At 47.4% G+C, this 25,510-nt stretch overlaps 3 protein-coding genes and 1 long non-coding RNA gene across 12 annotated transcripts in view; 2 read left to right on the top strand and 2 right to left on the bottom strand.

The window, feature by feature from the left end:
* The window catches only part of LOC148401440 (uncharacterized), a 32,600-nt gene extending 20,209 nt beyond the window's left edge, over positions 1-12,391 (top strand). The window contains exons 2-5 of one of the 8 annotated variants that reach the window (XR_015854956.1): positions 1,143-1,323; positions 4,150-4,330; positions 7,966-10,866; positions 11,987-12,391. This is a non-coding gene — a long non-coding RNA (uncharacterized LOC148401440). The other 7 variants (XR_015854957.1, XR_015854955.1, XR_015854961.1 and 4 more) reach the window with 7 other exon arrangements.
* LOC148401441 (chemokine-like protein TAFA-3) lies at positions 1,334-10,116 on the bottom strand. 2 transcript variants are annotated; one of them, XM_088364958.1, is made up of 5 exons: positions 9,625-10,116; positions 6,212-6,318; positions 2,879-3,028; positions 2,376-2,500; positions 1,334-1,817 (listed from the first exon to the last, which is right to left on the bottom strand). In XM_088364958.1, the coding sequence occupies exons 2-5, from the start codon at positions 6,315-6,317 to the stop codon at positions 1,806-1,808; spliced, it is 393 nt and encodes a 130-aa protein (XP_088221084.1). In that variant the 5' UTR covers position 6,318; positions 9,625-10,116; the 3' UTR covers positions 1,334-1,805. The 2 variants fall into 2 exon arrangements, with proteins under 2 accessions (XP_088221084.1, XP_088221074.1); XM_088364948.1 differs by lacking the exon at positions 9,625-10,116 and having other exon boundaries at positions 6,212-6,637.
* A 2,327-nt stretch (positions 12,392-14,718) lies between the features above and the next one.
* On the top strand, positions 14,719-17,260 carry LOC148401439 (methyltransferase HEMK2-like). Its single transcript, XM_088367600.1, has 7 exons — positions 14,719-15,034; positions 15,098-15,187; positions 15,256-15,346; positions 15,424-15,507; positions 15,586-15,727; positions 15,791-15,920; positions 16,191-17,260. The coding sequence occupies exons 1-6, from the start codon at positions 14,898-14,900 to the stop codon at positions 15,904-15,906; spliced, it is 660 nt and encodes a 219-aa protein (XP_088223726.1). The 5' UTR covers positions 14,719-14,897; the 3' UTR covers positions 15,907-15,920; positions 16,191-17,260.
* LOC148401438 (trifunctional purine biosynthetic protein adenosine-3-like) lies at positions 16,090-25,171 on the bottom strand. Its single transcript, XM_088367571.1, is given in 26 exon segments — positions 16,090-16,406; positions 16,472-16,587; positions 16,676-16,817; positions 17,335-17,465; positions 17,523-17,642; positions 17,708-17,911; positions 18,083-18,235; positions 18,381-18,632; positions 18,697-18,895; positions 18,997-19,106; positions 19,180-19,274; positions 19,423-19,654; positions 19,737-19,991; positions 20,063-20,150; positions 20,302-20,348; positions 20,351-20,426; positions 20,598-20,666; positions 20,750-20,861; positions 21,080-21,254; positions 21,330-21,425; positions 21,488-21,637; positions 22,754-22,826; positions 23,088-24,095; positions 24,195-24,272; positions 24,619-24,762; positions 24,940-25,171. Coding segments are annotated over 21 exon segments (3,015 nt in total). The 5' UTR covers positions 21,633-21,637; positions 22,754-22,826; positions 23,088-24,095; positions 24,195-24,272; positions 24,619-24,762; positions 24,940-25,171; the 3' UTR covers positions 16,090-16,208.
* Positions 25,172-25,510: the final 339 nt, after the last annotated feature.

The raw sequence follows: 25,510 nt of genomic DNA, 5'->3' as shown, positions 1-25,510 counted from the left end.
ACCCTGGCGCCTGTCGATTTCAGCCAGATGTGCGCGTAGGTGCCAAAACATGTGATTGGCACATTTAAGCGGATTTGGCGACGAGTGGCTCGCATCCATCATTGCTGACGCCCAAGCCAGCAATGTTTTTTTTTTTCTCCTACTCCCATGCATTCGGAAGAAGGAGTGGAGGAAAAGGCGCTTATTCTAAAGACTATTTCCCTTCCTACATGACAAGTTCTCCCCCCCCCCCCCCCCCTCCATCCCCTCGCCGCCTGTGCACGCTCTAAAACATTCATATGCTTATGGCTGTCTGCTGATGCTTTTTTTCCCTTCAATTATTTAGTGAGCAAATGCAGGAACAATCTAATTGAGATGAAGGCAAGTCAGTTGGAGCTGAAACTTTTTTTTTTTTCTTTCACCCCCCTCTAAGAAAAATGCTTTTCCATCGCTGCGCTCGCTCTTCCTTTATTGTCTTTGACTGCATGCATTTTTTATTCATATTAGTCTGCAGTGCAACTGCCCGCAAGTGCAGCCACCTTAATTAATTCGAGATGGCTCGCTGGAACCTATTTGTCAAGTGTGTGTGTGTGCGTGTGTGTGTGCGCGCAGCCAGTAGTGTGTGCCATGCAGTGGTTTCCAAGATTAACATCAAATAAAGATTGCTGAAGGAAATGAAAAAAGAGCATCTATGAAGAAAAAGATGTATTAAATCACCCTGGAAAGTGAATTCAGAGCTTGCATTTGAAAAAAAAGAAAAAACAATAACACATTGAAAAAAAGTTTGAGATTGGCTGTATGCATCAAGACTCAAACACTGAGGCCTTTTTTTGCATCTGCCTTGCGTCGATATGAGAAGTTGAGTGCCTTAAGGTTGGTGCGCTTGCCTACTTATTATTCTTAGCCACGACGTGACAACGTCAAAAGTATGGAGGACATCACAGTGGCTGGCTATGCTGACAGTGAAAAAAAAAGAAAACTTTGTTTCAGCTCCCAGCCTCCATCCAAAACGATGAGCTGTCAATTACTTTCAGATGCTTATGCAAAATGGAGCTCATTACCTGCAGTGACCGCCGCCGCGCTGTTGTCATGAGTTCCCGTGAAGAACGCCGAGCGCCAGGCTCTGCAATTTGCTCATTTGTTCCCTTTTCCTTGTCTGACAGGAGTGTCTGCCGCCTCTGATGCTAATCATGAGACTTTTCAGTCGTCCTGTAAAATTCCCATCTCAGCTCTGCCCACTTTGACGTCTCTTTTGCTTGTGGTGAAGATGGATTCCCTCTCTAGAAGGACAAACGAGAGCAGAAAGTCGCCTCGCAAGAGTCAGGTGGTCAATGAGAGACGGAGGTACGTTCCCTTGGCTTTTGAGGCTTTATTCGTTGCCTAGAATACGTTTGAAAACACGCACCATTTTGACATGGAGAGCAGAACATCTCACTTGATAGCAATCTGAGCTTAAACACAAAGAAGAAAAACAAAAAGGTGGTCAACCACAAACTAGTTCAGGTAAATAATTCCTACAAAGGTGGCGCTTTTTCAGAGGTTGGGGGGGGGGGGACACAATTTGACAAAATGTTCAATTTGACGGCGTACGAAATCCAAAGGCCGACCATTGGCCGTGTTTCTGCGGAACGCCACGGGGGAGAATACGGTTGGCTGGGAAAAAAAAGGACTTTTGCCCAGCTGCCGCTTCCCTCGGTCCGGGAGGTGGCGTCGGGCGGCCCTTTGCGGCCGAGCGCAAGTTTGGGCCGTGCAAAAGTCCGGGCCGGCTCGGCGGCCGCCATTCCTAGCTCAGGACAAATCTTCATCAGCAAAGGCGTCTTCTTCGACTATCGCGTCACCTAAAAAACAGAAAGAAGCGGCTCAAAATGCTGAAGCAGGACAAGTCCCGAGTGGAGGAGGAGCATTTGGGGGCGGGGCAACTGTTTCTTGTCAAGCAGACGGCAGTCCGCCTTTTGGGCGGGGCGGCCATCTCGGCTCTCCGGCCCATCGTCAATTTCAATTTACGAGCTGGGCTTAATACGACGATAAGAATGCGTGCGGTGATATTGATCCGGATGCCTGAGCATCTTGACCTCAGCCAGCCGCACGCGACGAGGAGGAAAGAAACAACAAAACGAGGCTTTTCATCATCTGGTGATGAATCATTGATTAAGGATTTGGATGCAAGCAGCGCAAAATGACCTCGCTCTTACCGGCGGACGACACCGATAGAAGCGTGCCTTTGCTTTTGTCTCGTACAGAACTTTTCCAAATGGAGGCTTTCCTTAAGAATTGCCTTCAATTCATTCCCTGATTAAAAAATTAATTTCCAAAGCCGCCGCCACCCCTGAGGTCAGGCCAGGCTGGACCGGGCGAGCGACGAGGCTCAAGAAATGCCAAGATCTGTGGAGACTGACCTTGGTGGTCTTGACTTTGTTGCCGGTGCTGCAGCTCCATCCCGTGAGGTCCGGAAGAACCTTACACTCCTCGCCTTCCATGCACGGCTCCATCTGACACCACCATTTCTGGCCCACAATGGAGGCTGGTGGAAAAAACATTTGTCAGCCGCAAGCCAGAAATCCAACTTGCGTCTCGGTACGGACGAGCGGCGACGTTCGGCTTTACGAGGATTACGTTCCTCTGCGGCGCTGATTTGGGTAAATTCATATTCAAGGCGCACATTGTGCAATTGAATTCCGCTCTGCCTTTATTATTGATGACGACGTGGCTGCCGAGGGTCCCGCCGCCGTGTCATCGGCGCGCAGGCCACCCTTTGCGTATTCGAGTGGAAACAAATCCAAAAGGACACAAGTGGAGGCCAGGATGTGAGATTTGCGCACCACGCGTCATATCAGATAAAAAGCGAGGAGGGAGGGAGAGAGAGATAGGGAGATCGATCGGATATTGTTGATCTACGTACCATCCACGCAAGAGGGCTTCGCCCGAGTGGTGCCGGCAACCTGGCCGGGGAAGCAGGAACATTTGACCGTTTGAGATCGCTCCTCAATCTTGTTCTTGTTGCAGCAGCGATGGGCGGCGATCACCTCGCACGTGCCGGCTTTCACTTGCACTGCGCCACACAAACAAACAAACTGCTACACACGTTGCTCCGAACGTCGCTCTGGCAGGACGCACGCTGCTTCTGAAACAAAGCCGTCAGTCGACACGGAGCATGGTTCGAAATGCGACGTTTCAAGGGCGGGCAAAGAAAGGAAGCCACCTCTCGCCCGTTGCCAGCTCTGCTTTTGTGTTTAGTCACTCGCTCGTACATTTCCAGACGTAGTATTATGAGTGAAACAAAGAAGCAGACTTCAGTGCGAGGTCAGGAGAAGAATGAAAATGTCACATTTGCATCCTAAGAAATAGATGAGAAAAGTCCTTTTCTCCTCATTTATTTTCTTTTTGGCATTGGAAGAAGCTTAGCGGCCGGCGGGGACACACTAATGACCCCCACGGGATCACTTGGGTTGACCTTTTGAAACGGAGCCAATCGCGGCCAATTCATTATGCACGTCAGTCTCCGTCGCAACGACGTTCGTTCGTTCGTTCCGAGAACAGATGACAAACTTTGATGGGATTGAAAACGAAATACAACAGACACTTGACCGCATTTTGAGCCACGCTGAGAAAGCAAATGTTCCTCTTGTTAGTGCAACTCACACTTGCTCAGCCAATTAGATGGCACGTGGTAGCGAGCGTGCGTGTGCGCTCCCGTCAGCCTTCTTGCGTTTTTGCTAATGATGAGATGTCATCCCACTGAGATGGGACCATCCATTATGAATCGTAAACACGGGCTACATTAAAATTCTGCGAGGGTGCCTGCCAAGAAAATCAGCGCCGAGAAAAGGGAACACACAGTCGAGCGCTCCACGAGAACATCGACCAATCAATTCCTCGTGCGCATGAATCCACGCGGCGTTAGCGAGGAGAGCGACGCATTCACGTCCCTCCGGTATTTGAACCCTCGAAAGCCGAGTAGGCGGCTGAAGATATGCGCATATTCGAGGACACTTGTCATTTTCGTTATCACGCTAAGAAACGCTTAATTTGGGGAGAAAAGTCACATTATGCCGCGCCGGGGGAGAACATTGTGTCGTTGCCGCTGCTGGACAAAATGGATTGTGTAATATAAGCTACGTCACGAGTTGCGGGTGTGTGCGTGCGTCAGAGTGAGTTCTTGTTTTTGTGTAGGTGTCATGGTGCAGATGGAGATAAATGGCGCGCTCTCATCCTGTTTACGCGGCGTGAAAGATTGAAGAGGCCGCAACGCACACGCCACTCGACACGCCGAGCAGGCGGGCGGGCGGGCACTCACCGGCATCTGCAAACAGATCAAGTGCTTCACCACAAGGCCTTTCAAGATTTACTCCAGGTAGTTACATAAGTATTTAACTTCTTTCTACTTCTTTTGGAGCATGTGAACGAAGTTTCTTATTGAAGTGGCGCCTTGAGCCAAGGCCATCGCGTCATGGCGCCCGTTCTTTGGGGCAATATGCATGGCCACGCCCCTTTTTTGCACTTTAATCTGACAGTGGCACGCATACAAATGCGAAAACATAGTATTTAGACCAGTGGTTCTTAACCTTGTTGGAGGTACCGAACCCCACTCGTTTCAGATGCGCCTTCACTGAACCCCTCGTTAGTGAAAAATTATTTTTTCTAAATTCAAGACATCGATGTTTTTTTGCTAATGCACAAAATGAGCTGTGCATGAACATCACCTTGTTCGAAGAACAAAACCAACACAATGCATGAACTCGCAACAAATTACATACTGGCAAATCAGAAGCTACACGATAAAACAGGTTTGTTCGGACCTCCTCAGTGGGGCTCTGTCGAACCCCTGAGACCGACTCACCGAACCCCTAGGGTTCGAACGAACCCAGGTTAAGAACCACTGATTTAGACAGTATAGCAACGTTATTTCCGGAATGTCTTTGGCCTGTTGAGGCAGAGAGAGAGGGGGGGGGGGTGAGATTTCAATTAATTTGAGCCAAAATAAGCATCAAACGCTCAGTGCGGGATTGAGTGATTTGTGCCTTAACGCGAAGCCACCGAGTATTTACAGTGGTGTTCTCCAAGGATTAGTTGTGCCTGAGAGGATTAGTGAGGCTGCATTACGGCTGTTTTATTTAACTCACAACAGCAAAAGTCTAAAAATAAAAGCCTCTTAAGCAAATTTAGGCAACATGAGAAGCTCGGTCCGACACGACAGCTCCGCAAACACGACGGGAGCCGGAAAAGCATGCGCATCGGTAAATACAGACGCTGTCACGGGCAGAACGAACTCCCCACGTAGTTAATCTCTAATCTAGTAATCTGATGAAAGTTGCCCCGCGAAGCATATGCCGGCCACGGAAAAACGCCGCCTGGCTAAGAGTGCAGCATATGCGGCGAAACGCTCGGGCGCTCGGCGACGAGGATTACGTCCCAAAGGACAGAGGGAGAAACCCTGGTGGACGTCAACTCCAACGACAAGCGGGGTGAAGTGTCTTGCCTAAGGAAAAAAGCAGGCCATGTTGAGGAGGAAAAAGGAAAGGAAAAAAAAAGCTTGCCTCTGCCCCCAGCGGGAATTCACGCTGTGCCACCTGATTGGAGTTTCAAGCTTTATTGACCGTGAAATAAAGCAAAACTCCGGAGCTAGTACAACTCCTGCAAAGTACGGTGAGCAAATGGAGGAGGACTGAAAAGACAAGATTGTTTTCAAGACGTGCGTGGTGTTGTCACCAAAGCTGGAAAAAACTTGGACTCTCCTGCGGCTGTAACATCAAAACAAAAAAAGACTCAACGCCGTGCATCACACAAACGCACACACACTAAGCGCTTGCTGAGCGACCGCTAAGCGGCATGAAACGTTCACACGTGTCATTTTCAATTTGAATTTTTTATCAAGCCATATGGAGCCACGCGGTGGGAGACGTCACTTAAGCGCCGAGCAGCTTCCAAAGCGGGCCGACAGCCTGTCTCCCGACATCCCTGCGGGGAGCCCGTTTGACGAGCCAATGCATGCCGGGCCGGCCCGTGGGACTCGCTCGGTGCGCACTCACCCGAGAACAACCGGACCGCGTTCCCGACGGACTGAGCAACTTTGCACAAACTTCACGTCTGATTTGGAAATAAAGTCGGACAAGGCGCCTAATGGTGTCGTGCTACCGAGGTTTCCCTCCACGGACTGAGTGCAACGTGAGGCAAGAAAGGCTTGCCGTGAAGGACGGAGCTTCTTTGCCACCCATCACCAGCCATCACCTGATACCTGTGTGACTCCGCTGCGCGTGCGTCAAGGAGGCCAGGCAGATCGACAGCAGCAGGCTCCACGCACGGACGCCGCCGCCACCTCCGCACGGACAGGGCTCCCGCATTCTGCCACGAAAAGAGGACACGCACTTTGTCAGAGACATCCAAAAAAACGGAGACAAGAAGACATTGACTTGTGACCTCATGAAAAAGGCCAAGGAGATTCCATTCTATTAAATCAAATGTCTATGGTACGAAAATTTGCTTTTTGAAACGTCGGCGCCTTTCACAAACACACTCCAGCAGACGCTTTGGTCTCGGCAACATCCACCCACGCTGGATCTTCCGACGTTGCTTTCATGACTGAGAAAAAGAGTTGCAGGTGATTGTTGGAGAAAGCGAGCCGCTCTCAGATGAGTTGTGCAGTCTGTTCCTTTCTTTTAATTAGTCCCGTTGGAATGCGCCCCCCCCCACCCCGCCCCCTCCCCTCCTCACGCCTCATCAGCCTCCTCTCGATTGCGCCGCTTCGCGTTTGTCCTCCCAAAGGTTTGCAGCGGAAAGAGATTCAAGATGTCCCTGCACAATAATAACCCGCAGCAACACTTGTTCAAAAACACACTTTAGGGGGGATAAAGGGCGCGCGAAATCAGCCTGGAATATACGCATCCAGATTTTGTGGGCGTGGCTAAAACGGCGCCAAGTTGGGTGCGTGCGTGCCTGCATGCGCTTGGTCATGCTCTTATTTGTCAGACTCCATCAGAATGCACATCACAGACTTGACGTTGGATCTTTCAAATGAGCTCCTGCCATCACACGCGGCCCCAACACATTTCCAAAGCTGGATTCCACCCATGGGGGTCACACTCCCTCCCACCGATTGCTCTCTCTCGTTCCCTCTGCTAACCTGGAGAACTGCTTTCACCTGAAGCTACAGTCAGGATGTCACTACAAATAGGTCGTAGGAGTGCGGCTGCTGACAGTACAGATCCAGGTCAGGTGTGCCCAACACCATCATGGGCGGGTTCTTGTTGCTTTGAATCTCCAGCGAGAATTGCTGCGATGGCGGCTTGGTCTTCATTCCAACACGGAGAGCTTTTCTCATCTTGTTTGCCAAACCTTCAGCGCCATTTCCCTGCCCTAGAAGCAAGAATCATTTTCTAAATCAAGCATCTGCTCGGGCGCTCTCCGTCGGCCCTGCTCGCTGTCTGTGTTTTGGCTGAGGCTCACACGCTCGCCATCGGCCCAAAATAGTTGGATGTCATGCATCCGTCTCTGGACAGCTCATCACTCCTGCCCCTCCCGTCTCATCCCAGCCTGGCCCGGCCGCAGCATTTCCAACGATTGACTTTTCCACACCTGGAGTTTGGGACAAGCATCTGATGCAAATCTTGGACATAGCTGAATGAAAAAGTGCCAAGGGCAGAAATTCAGAGAGCAACCGAGGAGGCAAATAAAAAGGAGTGAAGAGTGGCGCGGTTTCATTGTCGTCTTTCGTTTGATTGGACGAGGCTTCGTCTGGCCGCAGAGGGACTCTGCTCTGGCTCTCGTTCATTTTTCCTATTTGCTCAGAAGAGAACTCTTATCGGTTTATTTTTTTCCTCTTTTGTGGGCTGACCTTTAATTGGGACAAAATTAGAACTAAAGCGCCGTCCAAAAGAGGTGCTTTGGGTTGCATAGTTCCAAACAGGGCGGATTTCCTGATGAATCCTGCATCCAGCCTGCCCAATATTGACATCTGGAGCCTGACTGTGACCTTTTGCTTTGCTTGTGCAGATCCGCTCCCTCCATCTGGCCACATGTTAGCCACACTCTCTGTAATTTGACTTTGGAGGATTTGCTCGCCGCCGATATCTTTGCAAAGCATGACAGACTGACGACACCCGTGTTTATCGGCGAGGATTCCTCCGGCTGATTTGCAGCAGTTGAAATGAAGCGGCGCGGTCGGTCCACACGATCCCGTCGCCCCTGACGATGCAAGAGTGCCATTGCGCAACTTTGCTGTTCAAACGAAGAGTTGTGTATCACTCCAATGTCAACCTTTTGTTTTCTAACATCCTAAATTCAGCAGGAGACTAAAGCAGATGTGACATTCTCGCTGAAAATTGGATTCACGTATTTGCAGTGATTGTAAAAGCCCCCCCCCTGCTCGTGACCGGATTGCATCAGCGGAGTAAATCTCGGACAAAAACTGTTCACAGCTTCACTCATCTCCCAAATCCCTCGCTCGGCATATTATGGCACACTGAGCGAGAGGCGCTTGTAAAAAAAACTCGACGGGGGCATGCGAGAACCATCGGACCCATTTCACGGGGAAATTGAGCATCCCTGAAAGAGGGCGTGACAGGGAATACAATTTTTCTCAAATCGACCAAAACCTCCATGTTCTTATTTCCACCAGTATGCGCTCATCTCCGCTTTTTGTAAAAAGAAAAAGGGAGAAGCCAGACTGGAAGTGGCTGAGAGGCAGAACGAGAGTTTGCCAGACAAGCTTGGCGTTGCAGGAACACTCAGCAGGAAGCTCTTGGCGACTGCTTCAAAGCAACAGAGCGGAAATCCATCTTTTGCAGTGTGTCCAAACACACACACTGGCTCAGACCCGCATCGACGCTCGCTCGATAGCAAACAGCTTCGCCACACCAACCAAACGCAACATTTCCTCTGCTCACTTCACACACACATTATTCATGCATGGGTGGGTCTGTTCCACTAGGTTGCCTTTCAAAGCGCTTTTGTAATTGCCCCTATATTGTCAGCATTGATTTGCCCTCCACAAACACGGGCCACAGCATCATCTTGCTTGGAAATTTGCCTTCACAATCAGCTGTAAATGATTTTTTTTGCACCATGTGATGGCCATGAATGCTCGCAAGCAGCATTGTGGCAGTCAACATTTGCTACCCAAAAATTCTATTCTGCTATGCTAAGAAGATGCTAAGGCCGAGCATCTGTTGCTGCGGCGTTCTTACACTTCTGGTTAAAGAAAAATACTTCCACTTCTGCTCCCTTAACAAGAACACAATTAATTGAATATGTACATTTTATCATCTGCACGGCGGCCATGTTCCATCATTGGTCATATTAGGAGGGGATTAGTAAGAAAAACCATCTTAAGGATGCGATCCGTGCTCTCTCGTATTACTGTCAGCTCGACCTCCTGAGCAGACTGGGACCGGGCACGGGGAAAGTCACTGGACACCCAAGGTGCGCTTGCAGCTCATCTTGGATCTCGTTACCTCATCTTTCAAAGTGCCCCTAGCCGTGTCACCACAGGGGGCCCCGTTTCATTCCAAAAAGTTGAGATTTACCATTCAAGCATAACAACGACTGGTGGTTCCGCTTCAAAATAACAAAACCAAGTGAGCAACAGCTTTTTTATGAACTTTCTAGTCACTTTCCCCGTCACGGCGCCCGAAATGGACCCCCCTTACCTACCTGCTGGTGCGATGCGGTTCCGTGTGGTCTGGTTCTGTTAACCCCGAGAGCAGATTTGTGTCCTCATATCTGATGCGCTCTCCGCGAAGGAAGTCGCGCTCTCATCCCCGCTCGCCTGACGTACGTGGGCGAGGAGCGACATCAACATCCGACTCCACAGCCAGGCGAGCTGCAGAGACGCCGACTGGGCACCCACCGACTTCTTTCCCCGTTTAGAAGGAGGAAAAAAAAAGGTCCACCCACAGAAAGTCCCTTCTTCTTTGGATGGCAGCGCAACAAACTTAGTTGTCAAGTCCGACGGCAATATCTGCTGAGTTCAAGCCGCTCATCAGGCTTTGCTGCGTGCACAATCCTTCTCGCTTCCTGCAAACGACGGAACGGAACGGGACGGGACAGTCCTGACAGATGCGTGCTGCTTTTCCGAAGAGACGGGGCTTCTGCTTGTTTGCCCTCCTGCAGATGAGGATGAGTGAGAGGCTGGCTGTGCGCGACTGTCGGTGCCCTTAGTCTAGTTAGCGGAACAGCGCCCTCTAGCGGCCCAATGACAAAACAGCTAACCACAGTCAATCAATGTACAGTTTGATGCATGGACTGACTTTCCCCAGTGAAATGAACAAAATGTTAAAAATCTTTGTACTAGATGTGCATCATGGACATTTTATTTTAATGGTGTTCAACATTTTAGTTTTTTCCGCGTGTGGGAAAAAAATTGCTTTCGTTAAGGACTTTAAAACAGTTCTATAGTATCCATAAACGATATAATAATTTTATTCTAACTGGTGGAGGCCAGTGAAGGTGTGTCTAGAATGTCTGCAATGCAAATTTAATGACGTGTGCTGCCGCGAGCGCTAATGAGAGTCTGGAGACAGGCTCACGTTCAGACACGCGAGAGCATTCCATCCATTAGCAATGCGGAACAGGACTGGCCTTTCATGATCTTTGCAGCTTTGAAAGAATTAGTCCCTTTGAACAGTTACATCTTTGGTTGAAAATGAGGAAAAGACGAGAGGCAAGGGGGGGGTCTGTCGGTCGGTCGCCCCCTGCTGTTATCTGACATAAAGTCTCGGTTGCCAAGGGCAGCGGCGCTTTTTAACCGAACTTACTGCCTTTGATAAATGAACCAATCGAAGTTTTTTTTTTCCTTTAAACTCCAGAACTTGCAGATGGAACGAAATAAAAGCAAGTAGTAAGAAGCCGAGCGGCTGACTCGTCAGAAGATCTGCATTCAAAAGGATACGCCTTGTAAGATAAATTTTAGCAAGAAGAAGAAAAAAATATAAAAAAGTCAAACGGTGCTTCCAACGTGCGGGGTGTCACCCCGAATTCACATTGCTGGCTCTTTGACGACTGTAATTGTGTGTGTCGTGCGGAAAATGTTTCGGGGGGGGTCTCTGGAGGCCCAGCGTGCGGTCCTTAACTTTGAGCTGTTTTGCAGTTGACTCGGACGACAAACAAAATTCCGTGTTGAAGTCGCGCGCGTCCATGCGGCGCTAATGCGGTCACAAAGCAAAGCGCCTCTCGGAGGGGACGCTCTATCTTTGCGGACACAGACTGCCACCGAGGTCTTCGTTTGGCGCCTGAAAATGCCTGCGGGTCTCGCCGGCCAACCCGAGCGAGCGTGTTGACAAAGGACGAGCTGAGGCGGCCGACATGCGTGCAAATGCCACCCATCCCGGCGGGGTCGGGTTGCCTTTTCACGCCTTCCAAGGAGCTCTTCCCGCCGTGACTTTGTTATCTTGGGGCCCACATGTCCGCACCGAGGCTTCCGCCAGTTCACATAGCGCAAAACCAATCCCACCGGTTCGGGATTAGGGGGTTGCCCCTCCACCGACACCACTCGAGCCCACCACGAAGGCATGGAAGGCAAGATAGATCGGAGACAGCCGTCGGCAAAGACAGACTAAGTCGGACGGAAAGGAGAGATCGATAAGAGTTTTTGGAAAGTGACTGGACTTGACTTGTACCAATATTTATTTACTGCTCTAGAAATGTCTATGACTCTACAAACAACTGCTACAGATCAATAAAAGAAAAACAATACCTTTAATGACATTAAGATTTTGAACCGCTCGTCAAAATCGTCGTCAAAAGGTGATTAGTTTAAAAGAACAAATTTCTTCAGTGTACGAGAGTGAACGAATCACTTCCCAAAGTGATTCGTTCTTTTTTCAGTTCATATGACTTCAACCAGTAGGTGTCGGTAATGCCCATTGAAGCTGGTGCCACCTCGCTGTAAAAGAAAACGAAGAAAAAAATGACGTATCTTCCTGTTCACGTACGAGTCGTGGATTGCATTTCCTGTTTACCGACTGAACGGATTTGTGAGTGAACGTGTCAGTGAGTGTGTGATTTGCATTTCCAGTTCATCGCGAGAACGGATCAGTGAGGGAACAAATCCTGACTTTCCCGTTTGCGAACGAGGCAGTGGGTCAACTGCCTTCCCCTGGATCAACGGATCAGTCAGTGAACGTGTGGCGCCTCCTTGCGTGAACAATTCTCGTTTTCTTCAAGCTAACTGCTAACTTTATTGCATGAAAGGATGTTATGCAACAGCGGGGAGATTATGCTTCTCTTTGGGTAATCTTGATTTTAACACTCTTACAGTAGTTGATAAATAACGTGTATGCATATACACGCCTAAATATTGTTATCCAATATATCTACTGCAATTTCACATTAGATTGCTGGTTTAAAATGTCCTTTTATTATTATTATTATTATTACTATTATTGTCATCATTTTAATAAACATTTATGTTAAAACTTGACCGATGTTTTTATTCCTTGTTTTTATTTTTTGGGCATGAAAACTTAAAAATCTGCCTTATATGACAATATGTGTGTGTTTTATGTTGTGTACATGTGTTGGTGTCCCCCAAAATAAAGAGCCAGCAGTCAAATACACATTCTTGACACGTACAAAATGGATAAAGTTATTAGGTACACCTTAAAATTGTGATGTACCTAATGGAGTGTCCGTGTGACGTCACAGATCAACCAGCCAATCAGGAGGTGGGGGTGAGGGTGGGTGTGGCACTTTTGACTTTCAGATCAGCTTTGGCCATGATTTTTCCCTAATGAACTGGCCTGTTATTAGGCACACTTGAAAATGGCGGTGTACCTAATGGAGTGTCCATGTGATTCCCTCGTTAAGGGCAGGTGCGTGAAAACTTTTAGCTCCTTTTGAACGTGAAAGAAGCTAAAAGTTTTTACGCACCTGCGCTTAACGAGGGTCACTTGGAAAATATGTTGGAACGCGGCCCTGAGGACTAGAGCTTGACACCTGTGACCTTTGACCATGATATTTCCCTAATACAGTGGCCTGTTATTAGGTACACTTGAAAATGGCGGTGTACCTAATGGAGTGTCCATGTGATTCCCTCGTTAAGGGCAGGTGCGTGAAAACGTTTAGCTCCTTTTGAACGTGAAAGAAGCTAAAAGTTTTCACGCACCTGCGCTTAACGAGGGTCACTTGGAAAACATGTTGGAACGCGGCCCTGAGGACTAGAGCTTGACACCTGTGACCTTTGACCATGATATTTCCCTAATAAAGTGGCCTGTTATTAGGTACACTTGAAAATGGCGGTGTACCTAATGGAGTGTCCATGTGATTCCCTCGTTAAGGGCAGGTGCGTGAAAACTTTTAGCTCCTTTTGAACGTGAAAGAAGCTAAAAGTTTTCACGCACCTGCGCTTAACGAGGGTCACTTGGAAAACATGTTGGAACGCGGCCCTGAGGACTAGAGCTTGACACCTGTGACCTTTGACCATGATATTTCCCTAATAAAGTGGCCTGTTATTAGGTACACTTGAAAATGGCAGTGTACCTAATGGAGTGTCCATGTGATTCCCTCGTTAAGTGCACCTGCGTGAAAAGTTTTAGCTCCTTCCGAACGTGAAAGTGACCAAAAACTTTTCACGCAGGTGCGCTTAACGAGGATCACTTGGAAAACATGTTGGAACGCGGCCCGAGGACTAGAGCTTGACACATGTGACCTTTGACCATGATATTTCCCGAATAAAGTGGCCTGTTATTAGGTACACTTGAAAATGGCGTTGTACCTAATGGAGTGTCCATGTGATTCCCTCGTTAAGTGCACCTGCGGGAAAAGTTTTAGCTCCTTCAGAACGTGAAAGAAGCTAAAACTTTTCACGCACCTGCGCTTAACGAGGGTCACTTGGAAAACATGTTGGAACGCGGCCCGAGGCCTAGAGCTTGACACCTCTGACCTTTGACCATGATATTTCCCTAATAAAGTGGCCTGTTATTAGGTACACTTGAAAATGGCAGTGTACCTAATGGAGTGTCCGTGTGACGTCACAGATCAACCAGCCAATCAGAAAGTGTGGGTGAGGGCGGGTGTGGCACTTTTCACTTTCAGTTCAGCTTTGGCCATGATTTTTCCCTAATGAAGTGGCCTCTTATTAGGTACACCTGAAAATGGCGGTGTACCTAATGAAGTGTCCGTTCACTTAAAAGAACTGGAATGCTCGGTGCCGTTCTCCAAAATGTCCACGAGATGGCAGTGATCTCACAAGTGACAAAGCCTGCAGTCGTGATGCGCATTCCAGTTCTTCTAAGTGAACCGAATCTTTAGAATAGGTTTACTCAAAACATTCGTTCAAAAGAATCGTTCACCAAATCGTTCGAAAAAGACAAGAGTTCTTGGTGATTTCACTTTATTATTGTAGTTTATTTTTATTCACAGCAAGTGCAACAACAATCAGATTGAACTTGTGCAACTCTGTAAGGAAGACTGGGCAACTATGACCCCCCCCCCACACACACACACACCACCCCCATCGAGGTGAGCAAGCCACTTGACTTTTGAAAAGCATGTTATTAAAACAGTCTCTTGAAACAATTTATTTTCTACTCATGAGAGACATGCCTACCAAACTTCCTCAAAAGTGCTGCCTTCAGGAGCGGGTAACTGTGAGCACCCCGACGCTACAGGAATGAGATCTTCGAATTGCTGAAAAATATTCAAGTTTGACACTCAATATCTGCTGCGTCAGTCAAAACAAGGAACCTTGGTAAGAACGCGCTAGGTTCTTTTTGAATTGAGCCTTCTCGTTTACCGTAGGCACGCCAGTTGACGCAGTGACGTCTTGACGTACGTACCAGTGTGCGTACGCTTGACGTATTAGGAAATAAACCGGAACGCGTCACATGTTTTAATAAGTAAATATCAAACGTATCGCGTTTTATTTGAACTATTTAGCGCCATAACCTGCACATGACTGGAGAAGGGAAGCGTGCGTTTAATTTACCATGTCGGCCAACTACCCCACGCCGCTGTACGATCACGCCGCGCGGCGAGACTTCAGCGAAGTGTACGAGCCGTCGGAGGATTCCTTCCTTCTCATTGACGCCCTGGAAAAGGATGCTGAAGAACTTAAGCGCATGAGGTGACCCTCAGGTGACTGTTTAAGATTTAGCTGAATGATGCTAACTTTTTTTTTTGCTATCAGTGGGCCTTGCGTGTGCGTGGAGGTGGGCAGCGGCTCCGGAGTGGTGTCTGCGTTCCTCGCGTCCCTGCTTGGACCCTCAGCCATATATTTGTGAGTTGCTCCACATCATCTCCTCTCCTCTCCTCTCCTCTCCATGTGACCTAGAATGTGTTTCCTAGTTGCACGGATGTGAATCGTGCCGCAGCGCTGTGCACCGCCAAGACGGCCTCACGCAACGCCGTGTCGCTTGAGCCCATCGTCACCGACCTGGTCAGACTCCACTTAGCACATCCGAGACTTAATTTCACATTGTGAGATACTGCTTTGACCACGATGTTCCGTTTTAGGTGGAAAGTATCCTGCCCCGCTTGAGCGGACAAGTGGATGTGCTCCTGTTCAACCCGCCATATGTGGTCACACCGTCCAGTGAGGTGACTCAACCTCTTCAAGGTGAAAGGTCATGAAAGTGAGATTACTGAACACAGTGTCTGTTTTCTTGGTGTGTCAAGGTGGGCAGCACGGGCATCGAGGCGGCTTGGGCCGGCGGAAGGCGAGGTCGTGAGGTCACAGACAGATTTCTACCAATCGTATCGCAGTTGCTGTCCAGTCGAGGGCTGTTCTACTTGGTCACCATCGCAGAGAATGATCCAGGTGTCTGGGATGACGCAGCTTGGTGAATAAATACTTACTTTGCAACTAACAATGGCATCCTAGAGGAGATCATCCAGATCCTGAGCGGACACGGCCTGCGGGGAGAGCCACGCCTGTCGACCAGAGCCGGGAACGAGAGGCTCGCAGTGCTGCGCTTTCATAGGTGCAAACATACGTGAACTTGCCGGCACTGGTAAGTGTCCTTTATCAGAATCTCGATCATCGTGAAGATAGAACAGAATCATTTCCATTGTTGTTTTCAAATTGTTAACCTGCGCTCTGTCACTAGCAAATATTTGGGTGAAAGTAGATTTTGGCGCTGATTGGAATAAGGCAATGAAATAAATACATGCAGGGGAAAATATATCGTCCTCAAGAAATATTTCTTTAATGTGCATGAATTGCATTTAAATGGTAAGCATTGCAAATTTGGAATGTTTTTTTTCCCCCAATTTTGCTACAGTGTCAGAGTACGCCTTTCCTACTGCTGTAAGTTGGACCTACAGATGATGCGGCCGTCCTCACTGAGACGGATGGCCCCGCTGGCGACCAGCTCCATGGCGGCGGGGAAGGCCCTGTGCTCGGCCTCTTTGATTCGGTCCGACAGACTTTCCTCCGTGTCGTCGCTCGACACCGGCACGGCCTCCTGCACGATGATGGCGCCTGCGTCCACCTCCTCCTGACAGACACGTGACGTTTCGTCTCGGCTTTGGCGACGCCCGGACGACAATGTGGTTGACTTACTGCGACAAAGTGGACTGTGCAGCCGCTGACCCGCACCCCGGCCTTGAGGGCTTGCTTTTGGGCGTTCACACCCTTGAAGGAGGGCAGCAGGGAGGGGTGGACGTTCAAGAGTTTACCTAAAATGGGACAATATTTTTATTTTTAGAGGGGAAAAAAAAAAAAAAAAAGGAATCAAGAGTGATTATTACGTGTGCTTCAACTCACCGTTCCATTTCTTGACAAAAGATCCCGTGAGGATCCGCATGAATCCGGCCAGACACACCAACTCCACCCCAAATTCTTCGAGGACTCGGTCGATGGTGCCGTCAAACTCTGCTCGGCTCCCGTACAGTTTGTGGTCAACCACCTCGTGGAAATCAAACACATTTTGTTACTGTACACGGAAACCTCTTATTTCCAAATATGGTTCATTTCAGAGTTTTTCAATAATCTACACGATTGGTTTGTCTCCATGTTGTCTGTTATTTATACATATTAACCAATTTAAAGTTGAAAAGAGCTTGAGAACAAATCAATTTTAAGCAGATACTGAGTGAATGAAACTCTTTTTAGTCCAAATAAATTACAAATGTCAGTGTCAATGCTTTTAAAAATGTAGCTTTTTTTTTTTTACCCATACCTTGAAATTATTTAAACAAATATTTTTTCCTTTTAGCAGTTTTACTTTAAATGTTGTCAAATATTTTTTAATTAGTAATTAACTTTCTCTACCTGTTACGTTTCTGCTTTTGCTTTACCTGCGTGACACACATTGAGTTGTCCTACTGAAATAAAGCTGCCTTGCCAAGACTTCTTTTTTTCCTGAATACCACCAAAATTTTTGAGAAGCGAGCATTTGGTAAACATCACAATAAAACGAGTACCCATGTCTGGATGCCGGCCAGTGCGGCTCTCTTGAGACCCTGAACCCCCGGCTTGTTGGAGATGACAACCACGATCTCTGCGCAGCTCGACGGGCGCTTGGCCTGTTCGATCAGTGCTTGAAGGTTGGTACCTGGAGGAGAGCGCAGATAATAATTATAATCTTCACATCGTAAAATAATAAACAAACCTGTGCCTTTGGTCCTCTTATGAGGAATGCTGCTATCGCAGAGAGAACTGCCGTTTTTAGCGGCTGGACCGGCGTTCAGCAGGCTGTGTTTGAGGTTGCGGACCACCACGGACTCGGCACCTGCAGTACCGCATTAACATTGTGATATCTCCCATTAGGAAGGTTCCGGACGCTCGGGGTCTCACCAGGTGGCTTGTGAGCGAACGCCCCCACGATCCAGGCCTCCTCCTGGGCTTGCAGCTGCCGCAAGACCCTCTGAGCGTCCACGGGGGCAACCACCAGCACGGCACCCAGGCCGCAGTTGAAGGTGCGAGTCATCTCGTGCTCACTCAGGCCACCTTCCTTCTGAAGCCAGGTAAATACTGGAGGGATGCTCCAACGAGAGGCATCTGTGGAAAAAAAATACCAACCTATAATATAATATCAAAATAAAATGGCCAAGAAAATATGGTGGTGAGAGTAAGTTGGACCAGAAGGCTCAGTTAAGTTTCAGGGAGAAAATGATTGAATAAATGAACAATAATCTCCTTACACTTGATTCCACGTCATGTGTGCCTCACCTAAATCGACAGCCAGCTCCTGGGGTAGAACCCGTGGGATGTTTTCCAAAAGTCCTCCGCCGGTGATGTGCGCGTACGCTTTGACAGCACCGCTGTGCAGGATCGGAAGGAGCAGACGACTGTAGATCTTTGTCGGTGTCAGCAAAACCTCCCCTGAAGGTCATTGTGACAATGACAAAAAAGTCCCGAGCGGACTTGTATTAAAAAATATATTGTATTTATCTTAGACTTCTTTTTTTTTTTTTTGCAAATGACAAACTCTTTTTTTAGTGTGATGGAAGTTTAAAGAAAAACTTACCAAGAGTCTGTCCCGGGTTGCCAAAAGGTGCTGGGGAGCTGTAGCTGAGTTGCATTTGCTCCAAAACCTTGCGGACCAAGCTGAAACCGTTGCTATGGATACCGGAGGACGCCACGCCGATCAAGAGGTCCCCCTCGGCGATGTCTGCCAGCCGAGGCAGCAGGGCTCCCCGCTCCACCGCTCCGACGCAGAACCCGGCAAGGTCGTACTCACCGACGCCGTAGACGCCCGGCATTTCTGCCGTCTCTCCACCTGGATATCCACGAGGACAACATGGCAGCACGACGGAAATGCCGACGGCAAGGTCTTTGCTTACCTAGCAGAGCGCAGCCGGCCATCTCGCAAGCTTTGGCGATACCCGCGACCACCGTGGCGGTCACATTGACGTCCAGCTTTCCGCACGAGAAGTAGTCGAGGAAGAAGAGCGGCTCGGCACCCTGAGCCAGCACATCGTTCACACACATGGCCACCAGGTCCTGACCCAAGCTGCCGTGCTGCCCGCAAGCCTGAGCTACCTGAATCAAATCAAACAAATCACTTTTTTTCAGCTTCACTCACAATACCAATGCATAAAGCTTTAAAATATACTAAAATAATTGAAATATCTAAATCACACCTTAAGTTTGGTCCCAACTCCATCAGTGCCAGAAACTAGAATTGGGTCGATGAACCCTGCCGCTTTAAGGTCAAAGAGTCTGGCGAAACCTCCCAGCTCAGCATTACATCCTGGTGAGGATAAAGTGTCAAAACACATAAATTCATTTTTTATGCATATAAAAAACGGTTAATCTAAACTAACCCGGTCGGGAAGTTGCCCTGGCCAGAGGCTTGATGGTGTCCACGAGTTTGTTGCCGGCGGCGATGTCCACGCCGCTGTCCTTATAGGTCAGGCCTCTGTCACAGATACGGTTAAATCACAGCTAAGTGGGCACGCCCCCTAGTGTTTGTGACGCTCATTCCGAGTGAAGAAACGACAACGACGTGATCATCCAAAGTTGGTTTATTCATAAAACAGGTCAGAAGATGAAATGTTCAAACACACCTGCGTTGCTTCAAATGGGTGATGGCCTTGTGGGCTATGTCGCGGCGGTACACGGCGCCGGGGAAGCCCACGGCCGCCACGCCCTGATTGGCCGCCTGCAGCGCGGCCTCCAGAGAGGGGCGGACCGCCGTGACGGTCAGGACGCGGCCGCCGCTGGAGACCACTTGCTTGTCCTTCAGCGCTGTGCCTGCGTGGAATACTTGAATCCCTGCCTCCTCAACCTGGGACAGACCTGAGGAATCAATCATTGGAGTTAGAAAATAAATATTTTTTCTGGCACTATTTATTTCAGGACTTGGTCTCCAACCACTCACCGGTGAGGAGCACCCCTTTGCTGTAGGCGCCGGGATAACCGGCACTCGCCATCACCACGGTAACGGCAGATTTGTCCCGGTGCCACTCGGGGGCGCTGGAGGCCAGCTTGCCGTTGACGGTGTTCAAAATGACCTCGTACAAGTCGCTCTTCAGCAGGGGAAGCAAGACCTGACACTCGGGGTCTCCGAAGCGACAATTGAACTCCAGAACTTTGGGTCCCTGCTGGGTCAACATCAGCCCGGCGTACAGAACGCCTGGAAAGTCACACAGCGACCGTGTTGACGACAGTCGGTCGAACCGAGTCGGTAATTGAATGTGCACTCGCCGACGTAGGGAGTTCCTTCTTGCTTCATGCCGTCCACCGTCTTCTGAAGCACAGACTCTCGGATCTGCGCCAGCAGCTCGTCGCTCACCTGCGTCACACAAAGAAGTAAATTCTTTAGCAGATTTCAGCTTTGGCTGCCTAACTATAAAACAGCACAGTGATTTCCCCCCCCCCCAAAAAAATTAAAACTACAGATGTGACTAGATCTTTTTTAAATACCTGGCTAAGAGGAGACATACCTGAGGAGTGGGACAGTAGGCTCCCATGCCGCCTGTGTTCGGCCCCGATCGCCGTCTTGCAGACGTTTATGATCCTGAGCTGGAGGCATGGGCGACACCGAGGAGCCATCGGTGAAGCAAAGACACTGTAAACACAACCGGCTATATTTATTTTCAGGTCATGAAACTTGATCGGCAGAGACTGAAATGAGTTTGAATATCGAATGTGTCTCGGTTCACATTTAGACTCTTAATCGTCGGCTGTGGGACAGAAACATTTGGAGAGCGCTGTTGTACTTAAGTGAGCAGGAACTCACAGATACTTCCTCGCCCTCGAGAAGCTCCTCCACCACCACCGTGTCGCCTGCGGCACCAAACGCCCGGTCCTGAAATGCAGTGATGGGGGGGGGAAAAAAAAAAAACAACAATGAAAATCCACTTGCTCATCAATCATAAAATGCAAAATCACCTTCATGATGTCCATCACAGCCTGACAGGCCTCTTCCTGGTCCTGCGCCACAATAACTCCCTTCCCTGCCGCCAAGCCACTGGCTTTCACAACCAGTGCCGGAAAGTCAGCCCTGGGTCACACAAAAAGGAGAAAATTTTTATTTTTTAACGTGACTCATAATGGATTACCCCAAAAATATTTATATTTTATTTTTAATATTTTACTTTTAATGACACATCAAACAATTCTTTTCTGCTGTAAAATACCAACAGCAACAATGGAAATGTGTTTTTTGACATGGGAAAAAAAGAAATGTATTGACAGATATTCTTCAAAGTCACAACTGACGTGCGGATATAATTGCATGCCGCCTCGGGGTCCGTGAAAGAGCCGTAGCGTGCGGTGGGGATTCCGTGTCGCTCCATGAAGGCCTTGGAGAAGCTCTTGCTGGCCTCCAGCTGAGCCGCTTTGGCAGTTGGACCAAAACACTGCACTCCTGCCGCCATCAAGTCATCCACGATACCTGGGTCGCGTGGCAAAACCGATGAGGAGGTCAGAGAGAACCAGAGGAAGACTTGAGGAGAACCGCTGAACTTACCTGCTGCGAGCGGAACCTCAGGTCCAACCACCACCAGCCCCACGTGATGGTCTTTACAAAATTGAGCCAGTATGGCGTGGTTATTCACAGACACCTCTGTCACAAGAATGATGACATTTTTTATTGTCCACACAAACGAGAAGTCCAATTTGATTTACCCGAGTTACAAATTTTGCCGCAATTGAACGTCCCGGCATTCCCCGGCGCCACTAGGACTTGCTGGATGTGCTGCGACTGGGCCAGCTTCCAAGCTAGAGCGTGCTCCCGCCCTCCTCCACCAACCACCAGCACCCGTTCAGCCATGGTACCTGCGAGATCGGAAATTGACCTTTCACGACTCCATGTCGTCTAATTACACAAACGAAAGGTCGGGCGGCGAGGAAGCGCTGACCTTTATAGACAGCTGCGATCTAATATTATCTTGTATTGTTACGCTTGGATGGGCTCAATCGGGGAGAACGAAGACACAAAAGCTTCTCGACGGCTTTACTTGAAAAACTGTAGTAAACATTCTGGATTCTTTTTTACGCTTTCGTACTGCATCCTCGTGTTGATAATTCAGTAAAGTACAATGGACACGAGCCTCGTGACGTTTGTTTGCCGTCATGTGATTTCATCAGTAAGACGCTCTGATTAGACTGATGCAATTTGGCTTCCTTTTCCCGAGCGAGCGCAACAATTAGGGGCTTTATGTGCAGCCACCACACTCGTTAACCTAAAAGTCAATAATTGCGGAGTAAGAGTTCATCCTAGGCTGAGTGAAGATATTTGTATCGAGAAAAATATATTGTATATGAATGAAAAAACTGAGCAGCATTGCTGGGAAGTAATGAAGTACAACTGCCTTGACTTCATTGTACTTGAATAAAATTTCAGACAGGTTTTTATTTTTTTTTCTGTAATTGCTGAGCCAAGTTATCCAATGGGGTTAGTCTGTCATTTACAGTAAAAGTTCATTTTTATTTTTGGACTTTAAGACATTTTATCCTGTTCTATTACCAAATTGCAGAAATTAAACTTACGCCATTTTTTTTAAACGCAAGCATTAGTACCAAGTTAAAAAAAAACAAGTATTTCTATAAAGTACCGAGTGAAAAAAAAGACAAATCTATAGAAGAACTGAAAATCACTTGAGCAAAATAATCAAAAAGGAAAATTAGAAGCGACTTATTTTTGTACATTTAATCGTGTTCTATTACCAAATTGCAGAAATTAAACTCACGCCAATTTCTTTAAACGCAAGCATTAGTACCAAATGAAAAATAAAACAAGTATTTCTATAAAGTACCGAGTGGAAAAAAAATCTAGAGAATAAATGAAAATCACGTTAGCAAAATAATCACAAAGGAAAATAAGAACTTGTAAAAAAAAAAAAATAACTCAGTAGGCGACGTGTTACATTCCCGAATCATCGCAACACCAACCTGTGAGTTTTGGACAAAGCGGGAATTAGCCGGAGCCCGGTCAGGAGACGGACGCGTGTTCTCAGCTTGCAGACTGAAGGAGGGGAAGGAAAAAAAAAAAAAACGTGGACTGCACGAACAAACCCGCGAGCCACACAAACTTTAAAATTGACGCTGGCTAAAAACGCACTCACATATCTACCCACCACGTGGATCCCGTTTATGACAAGGATGCGCTCAGATGTGCTAAATGCTAACGCAAGTTAAATAAGTTCTTTTGCGTGCAACAAACAACAATGTAAGAATCTATATTGTTGCTATTGATTATTATTTCATAAAAAGTTCCGCATCTTACCTTACTGCGTCCAAACAGGCGTTTGGGGAGAGGTCCTCAACTTCCTTGGGGTGTCACAGCGTGATGCATCTTGGGACTTGTAGTTCTACAATCATTTTCGCCTAGCTTGATTCGACGATAGCGATATTGTTTCCCTGAAATAATTTATTTCCGGTCACATAGATCCACAGGTTATAAAGAATAAAACAATAGTTACATTTTCTTGAACTGTACATAAAGTCAACAAATTTGAGCAGTAACAAGATTTTCAGACATGAAACGATGTGGAGATATTTGAATGACATGCATTCAGAAACTTTAAATAGCTTAAAGACTCTGAGATAGACTCACAAGGAAAACAAACCGTGCTATAGATGATATGTAGACTCCTCCAAAAGTATTGGACCAGCAAGGTCAATTCAGTTGTTTTTGATATCTACAGAAGACATTTGGGTCTTTGGTATACAACAAAGGACTTGCCGTACCAATACTTTTGGAGATGAGTGTATTCCCAGCAATAAAATTCACATTTTTGATAGCTCGTACTCCAAATGGTTTTCTTATAAACCTCAATCCCATGTATTAAATAAATTCCACTAAGTGTCCCTGTGTTGTATCATATATCTTTTCTTAAAAAAAAAAATAAAATAAAATAGTTCAACATCTACTTTCGTTTTTTATGCTTTTGTCCAGCCAAACCGCTGGTGGCGCTTCTCTTGCGGTTCCAGCCTTTGTTCCTTCTGAAGCAAACTGAAGCGCTTCACTTGGTTCCAAGAAAACCGCAAAAGCCCAGCAGCCCCCACGAAGCGACGTCTCCCGTCTTCGTCCTGAGATCCAGTTGGAGGTGAAGCCACCTCAGGCCAGCACAGGTGCTCAGTAGCGACCCCTCTGGTTGTTCCTGGACATTGTGAGCGGCAGCGACACTGAGGAAAGTGAGGACACTTCCCAGTAGAGGGAGCGAGACAGAAAAAGCTGGTAGAGGATGACCATGGAGATGGACTGACACAGAATCACGCCAATGGTGACCACCTGCACAAAACCACAAAAAGATTCTCAGGTGGATGTCACCCCTCTGCACGCATGAGAACATTTGCCACATCTGCTAATGAAGCTAAAAGGCTGCCAAACCTTCTCCCTCTGGTGCTCATTGAAGACAAATGACGTGAGGACGAGGACAGGATGACAGAGGAACCACAGGAAGGATCCCTGCGAAGAAAACACAAGAGTGAGTATGGTATGCATTGAGTTAATGTTAAAATTAATGTAAAAAAATGTTGTTTTATGTCAGAAAAATGCTATTAATCGCTGTAAAAAAATTTGTGTTGACAATTAACCAAATAACCTCAGAAAATTGTCAAAACAATGACCTCAATATTTAGAATTTAAGGACAGTAATCATTCCTCATATGTTAATTTGTAGTGAGCAAATATGGAGAGTCCCAAATATTAGTGCGATTGTTTTAATATTTTTAGAGGTTGAAGCAGACGTGTGGAGAGATATGCATGTGAATTGTTATAACTAGTTTTGCATTTTTTTGGTGCAACTTCTTACTGATGAACTGGGCACGGGTGAGCCTTTCAGAGCAGCTGAGGTTGTCCCAATCCTCATCCACATTTGCAAATAGAAGCAGTCGGGATTCCTTCTCTGCAGCTAGCGAAGGGTTGTCCAGTTGGCAGACCAACAAACCATCAGCACCTACACACAGAATGTCAAACAGGGACAAGGGGAACGTTTAAATGTGTCTTTCTTTCCAACAGCTTAACATTGTTTTCGGAAAAACTGTCATTATTAACTTCCATTCCAGAAATAAGTTGAGATGGAAATGAAAATCCGGATGATGACATCAGAGGAAATGAGGAAAAACTAATTTACCTTGATACATGAATTTGGTGATGAATTGGCCTTGATGCTGCCTCGCTACTTCGGTCTTAAAAAGTCCCGTTACAGTTTTCCCGAAAGCCTGTGCAGAAAAGAATACTGCAGCTGTAAGTGTGGTTATTAAACACGACATTTTACAGGCAGTAATTTTTGCGTTTTAAGACAATAAATGTTAGCTCATCACTTCAATGAGCCACGAAACCAAGTGACATCCCTTCTGCGTCAAGCCACATGCATGGACACAAATAAAGCGGAAGTCAAAGGATAATACTCTTAAAAGTCTCAAACTAGTCCATTTAGGATGTTCGTGATGGTGCGAAGTGAGAAAATAATACGAAACAAGAAACCTCAGCAAAATGTACAAACTTGATTCCTCGTTGGTGACACTATTTTTTACCAGGTGTCATTTTCTAAACGTTTATTTTGACATTAAATTTCGGAAATGTCGTTTCTATGTCAGTAAGCTTTGTGGTATGACTTTGTCCAATCACTGCTGTTGATAAAATGATAGATTTAGAACCCACCCAATCAAAAAACGTTTTTTCGATAGAATATATTTTCAGCC

Source organism: Syngnathus floridae, chromosome 2 (assembly GCF_059516105.1).
Source record: "Syngnathus floridae isolate MCC-2025c chromosome 2, RoL_Sflo_1.0, whole genome shotgun sequence".
Taxonomy (NCBI): Eukaryota; Metazoa; Chordata; class Actinopteri; order Syngnathiformes; family Syngnathidae; genus Syngnathus; species Syngnathus floridae.
Note: the sequence above shows the minus strand (reverse complement) of the source record. Positions and strands in the feature narration are given on the sequence as shown.

Excerpts from the sequence above, each read along its gene's own strand:
- LOC148401441 (XM_088364948.1), bottom strand. The coding sequence starts at position 6,398 with ATGAGGTCACAAGTCAATGTCTTCTTGTCTCCGTTTTTTTGGATGTCT. Across the intron at positions 3,029-6,211 it reads CGCGCAGCGGAGTCACACAG|TGCAAGTGAAAGCCGGCACG; the intron begins GTATCAGGTGAT and ends TGTGTGGCGCAG. Across the intron at positions 2,501-2,878 it reads GAAGCCCTCTTGCGTGGATG|CCTCCATTGTGGGCCAGAAA; the intron begins GTACGTAGATCA and ends TTTTTCCACCAG.
- LOC148401439 (XM_088367600.1), top strand. The coding sequence starts at position 14,898 with ATGTCGGCCAACTACCCCACGCCGCTGTACGATCACGCCGCGCGGCGA. Across the intron at positions 15,188-15,255 it reads GGACCCTCAGCCATATATTT|TTGCACGGATGTGAATCGTG; the intron begins GTGAGTTGCTCC and ends TGTGTTTCCTAG. Across the intron at positions 15,347-15,423 it reads AGCCCATCGTCACCGACCTG|GTGGAAAGTATCCTGCCCCG; the intron begins GTCAGACTCCAC and ends GTTCCGTTTTAG.